This window comes from Phacochoerus africanus, chromosome 4 (genome assembly GCF_016906955.1).
Source record: "Phacochoerus africanus isolate WHEZ1 chromosome 4, ROS_Pafr_v1, whole genome shotgun sequence".
Taxonomy (NCBI): domain Eukaryota; kingdom Metazoa; phylum Chordata; class Mammalia; order Artiodactyla; family Suidae; genus Phacochoerus; species Phacochoerus africanus.
The window spans coordinates 149,489,048-149,497,756 of NC_062547.1; the positions used below are offsets into that span (position 1 = coordinate 149,489,048).

At 49.4% G+C, this 8,709-nt stretch overlaps 1 protein-coding gene across 1 annotated transcript; it reads left to right on the forward strand.

Annotated features, from left to right (window-relative positions):
• Nucleotides 1-568: 568 nt before the first annotated feature.
• On the forward strand, nt 569-8,262 carry SPINK13 (serine peptidase inhibitor Kazal type 13). The gene is made up of 5 exons (XM_047778987.1): nt 569-628; nt 1,712-1,818; nt 4,284-4,321; nt 4,929-5,056; nt 7,951-8,262. Exons 2-5 carry the CDS (start codon nt 1,749-1,751, stop codon nt 7,997-7,999), a joined length of 285 nt encoding a protein of 94 aa, XP_047634943.1. The 5' UTR covers nt 569-628; nt 1,712-1,748; the 3' UTR covers nt 8,000-8,262.
• Nucleotides 8,263-8,709: the final 447 nt, after the last annotated feature.

The following is an 8,709-nucleotide window of genomic DNA, read 5'->3' on the forward strand; positions in this document are numbered from 1 at the left end:
TAGGGAGCCAAAAGAACACCACCTTCTCCAGGAGGGTTTACAGCGGGTGAGGGAGAAATGCTCCAGATGACGGCAACTCTTCCGGCCTGCCTACGTCACGGTGCAGTGGAGGGAAGCAAATGAAAGCCCTGAGCACTGCACCGATTACTGGCTGTGGTGCTGGGGCTTCCCTGGCCGATGTCCGAGCTTATGTTCTAGAAAGATAAGACGACAAAGCTCCTGGGAAGCAGGATGGGCTAAGGGACCTCGGGAAGCAGAGACCAGGAAAATGCATCCGCCTCAAATGTGGTGGAATGTTTACCAGATGGTCGGTCCTGAGGTAGGTGATGAAATCTGCTCGGCCCACGTCAGCCTGTTCTCCTCATTCACAAGCAGAAACACACGCACGGCCCCTCTGGGCAGCGCCCGCCTGCTGGAGCAGGAAACCTCAGAGGGGTTCAAGGGCGTGGCCCAACTAGGAAAGAGCCATCAGAACAATGTGCTGCCAATCAAGTGGCCACTCAGCTGAGGAAGGAGCCCGCCTCCTCTGCTCAGTGTGCCCCTGGCCACAGACCCACGGACCAGCAGGTGGCTAGCTGTGACCTCGGGGGACTGCAGCAGGCTCACATTTTGCGTCAAGCTCATTCAGGTAAATGTCTCTTCACCTCCTTAGCCTAAGGCCGTGATGGCTTCCCTTGGCTTCCTCCTCTCTCTCTAGGCGGCCCTGTGAGTTTATTCTTCTCAGCACCCTCCCTTGCTTTCCTGTGCTCAGGCCAGTTGGGAAACCTTCACTGCTCATATAGACGGTTCTCCCTCATTTCTCTCCACGCCGCCCCTCTGGCTGCCATCGGAGAAGAAATGGAATGACCAGAGTGGGCATGAGAAAGCTGCGTAAATGACTTGGAAAGTATCTTCTCTCCAGGCCTAAATGGTTCCATTCTTAGAAGAGAGTGGCGAAAGAAATGGGTAACGGGATACAGTTAAACTCTCTATTAATATCAGCCAATATTCCGAATATCCTATGACGTTCATACTTTTCCTGAGGCTCCCACTTCTAAGGATACTGAAGCGAAAATGTGACCTTAGAGCTCACTGACAGACAGATGTCATCAAAATCATGTGAACCTGAGGCTTAAAAATGATAAAAATCAATGGTCTTGACTCATCAAGAAGGGTATGTGTCATTTTTATGGCCCTGGACCAGCAATTCCATTTTCAGTCTGTTCTTTGTATTTGACACATGGAACTGGCCTGGAAGGGAACCTTAGCTAAGACTTGGAGGACTTCAGTGGGAGAATCAGGCGACACATCCCTGACTGTGCAGACAGCCTTCGGTGCACACCTGTTTGCTCAGACTTCTCGTAAACTCTCCAAGGGCCCCTATCCACGAACACGGGGGTCTCCGTTTGGATGACACGTTGTAGGATGAACCCATTTAGACGTGTCGTGTGCCTGGGGTCACCCTGCTAAGAGCCCCGAGGCGGACTCCTCTTCCAAGGAAAAGAGTGACTGTGCGACGGCTGCTGGTAGGAGAGAAAACATGTCTTTGGGATGGTTTTCTTTCCCTCTTTGGAGCGGAAGAGTCTTAGGTCTGAGTCCCTGGAGACCAAGCCAGGTGGGACCACCACGGCCAAGGTCCTGGCAATGGCACCAGGGCAGACTGCGGGTTCTCGCATGCTTGGGAGGCCAGGTGTGTGAGAGATGCGGAATAAACTGTCCTGCGTTTTCCCAGGCCCCCCACCCCGAAGCAGGCTGTCACCCGCGACCCGATGGCTGCCTCTCCCTGGATGGCCGCCCTCCTCCTGGTCGCCTCCGCCGTGGCCCAGCCTGTCTGTTCAGGTGAGCACACGTGGAGGGTCTTGGGAGGGCAACATCCAGTTTGCTCTCAACTGTGGGAAAGGAAAAGTCATGTCTCTGGGTTTGATACGCCAGACGGAGCATCAGTGGCTGTCGCTACTGGAAAGGGGTTATTAGGGCAAATCCTCCTGAGTTCTGAAACGGAGCAGAACAGTTCTCCCTAACCCACGGGTCAGGACAACTCAAAGGCAATTTGAAATACTTTTGAACAGGATGAAAATGAAACGAAATGAACAAAAGTTGAGGTTCAAAGGAGTGCCACTGCCTCCCGTGTCCCTCCTTCCCGTAACCCGTCTATCAGCCCCCACGTGACCTTCCCTGCGATTCCTTTCCCTCAGATAAACACACGTATGTGCCTTTTGTGGTTCTTCCTACGTCCTTCCATAAAACCATAGCAAACGACAGGTACGCATCTGCATCCTGCTTTTCCTCGTTTCCACGACATGAGAATTGGTACAAATCAGTTTGCAGGGATTTCCTCGTTCTTTTATACAACTGCGTAAAATTTCACCGAAAGGATGTACCAGAGTTTCCTCGACCAGTCTTAGGTGAACAGGCACTAGTGTGTGCCCACTATTTTGCAATTTAAAACAATGCTCCAATATTCTTATGCGTATATATTTTTCTATAGACGTTTTATCCTCAGAGTAAGTTCCCTGAATTGTGACTGAATGTGAATGCAAAGCGGTTTTGTTCAGCATTGCCAAATTTCACTTCAGAAAGGTTGTGCCAATTTGCATTTCCATGAGTAGTAGGCTCAGGGGTCTTTTTCTTGATAGTTAACCTGGTAAGTGAAAAATGTTATTTCAGATTAGCATTGTCATTTTTCTTATCATACTGAGTTTGTGCATCTTTTACAGATTGAAGGGTTATTTCCACATCTTTGGGGTTTGTGTATGTGTGTGTGTGTGTGTGTGTGTGTGTGTGTGTGTGTGTGAATGTATGTGCCTGTATATTACCCACTCAGCAACTGCCCCCCCCCCCAATTTTAAAGTATTCTTTATAGATCAGGCATACTGGCCCTTTATCTATGATGTGTGTTGCAAATACTTTTCCCTGTCTATCAGATATCTCTCTAGTTTATATTTTGTTATAAAAATGTTAATTTGGATATAATAAAATGTAGCCGTCCTTCCTGTTATTGCACAAAGATTGACGAGTCATCATCAGAAAGTCGTGCCCACATTAAGAGCAATTCCATTGTTATATTTTGACTCTTGTATGGTTTTGTTTTTTATATTCAGATTCTGATCCATGGGAAGTATGTTCTTATGTATGGTAGGCAGTATGTGTATATGTGTGTGTGTGTGAATTTATTTTACTTTTACTAGCGGAAGGCTTTTATTTTTCCTTTCTCATAACTCTATCCAGCTGCTTTTGTTCTGGAAATGCTCTGACCTTGTAGAATTAGAGAAGGGCATTCCATCTTTTTATTCTCTGAAAGCGTGTGTAAGTCATGCAGAGTGTTTTCCCAGAGGGGCTGGGAGGCTGGTGTCCTTGTATGAAAATTTTCAGCTTTTCTCTTCTAACTTTGCAAATTCTAACTTTTGGAAGGCTGGAATTTTCCAGGCTATTTTAACTATGCTCTAAAGTGAGACACTGGGAAGAACAGAACTTCCGTAAGTCTTTCTTATTTTCTGCTCCCACAGCCAGGTAACACCAACACCCCTCACACAACCAGTTCCCCGCAGCCCTCCGTCTCCCCGGAGCCACGGAGCTTGAAGTGGTCTCATCATCGCTCGCATATCCTCTGAGTGCAGCACCTTGATATGAAGATGTTATTTGGATATAATAAAATGTAGCAGTCCTTTTTTTACTCTCTCACACTTAATTTTTACAACAGTCCTTGACATGAATATACGTATCCCAACTGTGAGGAGGACACTAAAGCCAACAAAAGGAGCCTGATGAAAAATAACGTGGTTTGCAAGTTATGCAAACAACCCCGAAAGCCTTCTACTCTTTCCTCAACGACCGCACATTTACATAAGTTATTAGCACGGTGGAAGAGGAGAGCAAAATAAATGAATTATGAACAAAAGAATACCACCTACAAATTTTGGTGCTGTCAATTATTTTGTATACTTTGTGCAAGTGAGAAATTTTGTTACTATTTTATTTTCGTCTTTTGATGGCCGAGGCATATGGAGGTTCCCAGGCTAGGGAACCAGAGCTGCAGCTGCCAGCCTACACCACAGCCACGGCCACACCAGATCCGAGCCTCATCTGTGACCTACACCACAGCTCACAGCAACACCGGCTCCTTAACCCACTGAGCGAGGCCAGGGATCAAACCTGCAACCTCATGGTTCCTCGTCGGATTCACTTCCGCTGCACCACAAGGGGAACGCCACTCTTCTTCACAGAGTCAGGAACTTCAGTGAATGAAATCATATCCCAGGGAGAACTATTTCTCTTAACCTATTGTGTCTGTACTTTATTTGCAGGAATATTCAAACGGCGTGACTACTCTAGATGGCCGGAGGTAAATGCAATATCTTAGTTCTGAATTCTTATTTTCCTCTGCTCACTGTCTTGACCTGACGACCTAAAACTTGCTCGTGGTAAAGCAGAATGGGAGTTTTCTATCTGACTCTGGGCATGTATCTTAACCTTCCCGGGCTTAAATTTAACCCCCACACGGCACACACGTCCTAAGAGTAAAACACACCTTTGAACATTGAGTCCCAGGCCACAGTTTGAACAGCACGTCATCCAGTCTCAACACAGACCCTCCTCTCAGCAGCTCCACTGAAGCCCATCTTCGAGGGGTTCACAGCCAGTGCCCGCCTCGGCTCGCACACCTGGAACCAGCACTCCGTGTGTAAACAAAACCTCTGCAGTTCAGGTTGAAACAGAGTTATTCTCATGCTTATGACTCTTTCACGCACGATGGGGGATGGATGGGTGAAGACACCGTAGTCAGAAGAAAACTTGCAGACCAAAGCCCAGAGGAGAGGAAATCCCTGAAAAAAGATCAACTGCCTGTAACATTTGAGGTTATTTCTACGTGGAGCAGAAGCGACAGGCCGGGAATAGAGGGGGGGAGGTCTGCCAGGCGTTATTCATGTGACCTTTTATGGTGTCTGCAGCCCCCCTGTGAAATGTACTACCCGTGGGGTCCTCGGCGTGACTCCATCTGTCCTGATGTCACAGCACATGTGTGTGCCACCAACGGCGAGACTTACAAGAATGAGTGTTTCTTTTGTCTTGATCACTGGTAAGTTCCAAATACAGCACCATTATTTTTCCTCTGTATTTTGTCATAGAAATTTCCAGTAATTTTAGCCTGGAAGTGGATTTACTGACTCATGGGATTGTTAAAAGTAGCCTCTGTTGTTCACAAAAGACTGGGAAGAGACGACACATACAGTCAAGAGAGAAGTAAAAGACGTTTAAAAACGTTAACTTTCCAAGTTGACTCATTTTAAAAAAAAGAAAGTTTATGTAATATGTTGGCAGAATTGTACAGAGATTATATTAGTAGAGAGTCTAAATAAATAGAAGCGATAAATAGAAAACCATTTTTTAAAAAGACCATTCAAATCACATCAATATACCTCCGAAAAGCACTTATATTATTGCCTGGCAGATGTAAGCAGATGCAGTGACACAGACATAGCTGCAGACAGGTGCATTTCCAGGTGTAGAAATACAAATGGTTTCAAAGTGATTATGTGATCTTACACGGATAAAAACTCAAAGTCAGTTTTTAATATTTTTTGCCCTTCAAATAAATTTAATAGGAACTTGAAATTAACAATAATATTCCTTGTGATATATTTTAGCTCTCTTTGAAACTGGCTTTACAAATCAAATCAACCTTATTGTGTCTTATCGTAACTCTTCCATGCCCCATGAGGTCCTCTCTCTGGAGTCCCCAGGAGTCCCCTCAGGTTGGCTGATCGCCTAGCAGGACTGGCAGAACTCAGACAGGCTCTTAGAGGCACGAGTCTCCGCCTGTCCTCTTCCAGGGAACGCGCCCAGGCAGGGCTTCACCTCTCCCAGCTCTGATGTGTCACGACTTATACAAAGTACTGCCCATCTGGGAGGCTCGGCAGAGCTTTGGTGTCGAGGCTTTTCCCTGCGGACACGCAGCACCTGCATGATGGACCACTGCGTCGTCTCCGGCCCCCTCCCCACAGGAGCCACACTCCTACGAAAGGGCTCAGGACCACAGGCGGACAAAAGCAGGCATTCACCTGAGCACAAGTTGTCTGGCATGGCCTGTGGCCCCAGGCAGAACAGCCCAGGTGTTAGTAGGCTACTTCCTTTGGGGAGGAAGTATGTGAACATCTCAAGTCTGCTGAGCTAAGTCCGTGGTGCATATCTTCCTTCGAGAAGAATCCTCATGGACTGCTAGCATCACGCACCACGCCGTGAGGACCACGGCAGAGCACCGAAGGAAACAAGGTGTAGACGCTGTCCAATAAAGAGCCAAGACTAGACTCAGAGGGCGATTTTAGGGGAAAAGAACGTGGGGGGTGCCTGTCGTGGCTCAGTGGGTAAGGATCCAGCGGTGCCGTGAGCCGTGGTGCAGGTCGCAGATGCAGCTTGGATCCCGCGTGGCTGTGGCTGTGGTGCAGGCCGGCAGCTACAGCTCCGATTCAACCCTAGTCTGGGAACTTCCATATGCCACGAGTGTGGCCCTAAAAAGACAAAAAAATAAATAAAAAAAGAATTAGGGATTATTAAAAAATGCAAAAGACAACAGAATGGGCATTTTACACAGGGCTCGCTGCTTGAGAAAACATGTGGAATTGAGAAACTGTTCAATGTCTTTAGAGAAATAATGAAGATAAAATTTGTGTTGAAAGGAATGCCGTGTATTTAAAGAACAGTAATATATAAAAGGGGGAAAGTTAGACCAAGGCTGGTCTTCTGGGAAACAAATACCAGAGAGTAAGGGGAAGAGACTCCGGTCCCCGGGCGGTGTGACCCTCCAGTCCCCAGGCGGTATGAACCTCTAGTCTCTGGGAAGTGTGACCCTCCGGTCCCCAGGCGGTGTGACCCTCCGGTCCCCGGGCGGTGTGACCCTCTAGTCCTGGGCAGTGTGACCCTCCGGTCCCCGGACGGTGTGACCCTCTAGTCCTGGGTGGTGTGACCCTCCGGTCCCCGGGCGGTGTGACCCTCTAGTCCTGGGCGGCGTGACCCTCCGGTCCCTGGGCGGTGTGACCCTCTAGCCCTGGGCGGTGTGACCCTCTAGTCCCGGGCGGTGTGACCCTCTAGTCCTGGATGGTGTGACCCTCCGGTCCCCGGACGGTGTGACCCTCTAGTCCTGGATGGTGTGACCCTCCGGTCCCCGGACGGTGTGACCCTCTAGTCCTGGGTGGTGTGACCCTCTAGTCCTGGGCGGTGTGACCCTCTAGTCCTGGGTGGTGTGACCCTCCGGTCCCCGGGCGGTGTGACCCTCTAGTCCTGGGCGGTGTGACCCTCTAGTCCCCGGGCGGTGTGACCCTCTAGTCCTGGGCGGTGTGACCCTCTAGTCCCGGGCGGTGTGACCCTCTAGTCTCTGGGAAGTGTGACCCTCTGGTCCCCGGGCGGTGTGACCCTCTAGTCCTGGGCGGTGTGACCCTCCGGTCCCCGGGCGGTGTGACCCTCTAGTCCTGGGCGGTGTGACCCTCCAGTCCCTGGGCGGTGTGACCCTCCAGTCCTGGGCGGTGTGACCCTCCGGTCCCCGGGTGGTGTGACCCTCTAGTCCTGGGCGGTGTGACCCTCCGGTCCCCGGGCGGTGTGACCCTCTAGTCCTGGGCGGTGTGACCCTCCGGTCCCCTCCGGAAGATTGAGCAGAGACGTTGAATGATGTGAACTATTTGCACAGCATCACTGCCATGATTGTCCTTTACTCGTTGGTGGAAAAACCTGGCATCCCTGCATGGAAAGCAAAGGCATTAAAACAGGAAGGGGCCTGGGGACGAAACACCCCCCGGGGCACGTTTGGACCACCGTGGCGCAGAGGGGCACGCGCCCACTGCGCGGTGATGAACAGGGTGGAGGGGAGCCGGCGCGGGAAGCAGCCCTGTCTCAGGACCTCACTTGCAAGAGGAAGCAAAGTGAAGCAAGGCCCTCTTGCCTTAGGATACTAATCTTTGCTCTTTTTTCTCTTCTCTTTAGGGAATTTGGTCCTTACGTTCAATTTTATAAATATGGAAAATGTAAGTAGTGGGGAGCAGAGTGCTCTCCTTGCTTACTCTTTCCACGACCTGACTCTGGAAATTCTTTCTTCTGGAATGTGAGGGTTTGTAATAAATAACACACCTGTACGCTGCACCCAGATTCAGAACAAAATTGGAAACAAATGAAAGAAAACTAATGGAGAACGGAGTATCCCACTTCTTAGAAATAAACGCAATAAAGAAAGAAGAGAAAAATATTCATCTTTGGGTACCGATGGCTCCAAATCTGCTTTCATTTTGCTTAGGTCTAAGGTCCGTTATCACGTGGGCTATGAACACGCTCCTGAGTCCAATTTTTAAAATTTATTTCTGTATGTATTGCTTTTTAGGGCCACACCCGCAGCGTATGGAGGTTCCCAGGCTAGGGGTCCAATCGGAGCTGCAGCTGCCGGCCTACACCACAGCCACAGCAACGCTGGATCCAAGCCGAGTCTCCGACCCACACCACAGCTCACAGCAATGCTGGATCCTTAACCCACTGAGCGAGGCCAGGAATCAGACCCACGTCCTCATGGGTCCTAGTCGGGTTCGTTAACCGCTGAGCCACAAAGTGAACTCCCTCCTGGATCCAATTTAGCCAGAACTGTAGACTCGCCTGCAAAGTCAGACCCTGCCCCGTAATCTCACTTAAAGACAGAACCAGAAGAGAAAAGACCCCTTACACACAGACCCGCAGTTGTTTGAGGCTTTCTACTTC

Coding starts and splice junctions, on each gene's coding strand:
- SPINK13 (XM_047778987.1), top strand. CDS start 1,749: ATGGCTGCCTCTCCCTGGATGGCCGCCCTCCTCCTGGTCGCCTCCGCC. Junction 1,819..4,283: donor GGCCCAGCCTGTCTGTTCAG/GTGAGCACACGT, acceptor CTTTATTTGCAG/GAATATTCAAACGGCGTGAC. Junction 4,322..4,928: donor ACTACTCTAGATGGCCGGAG/GTAAATGCAATA, acceptor TGGTGTCTGCAG/CCCCCCTGTGAAATGTACTA.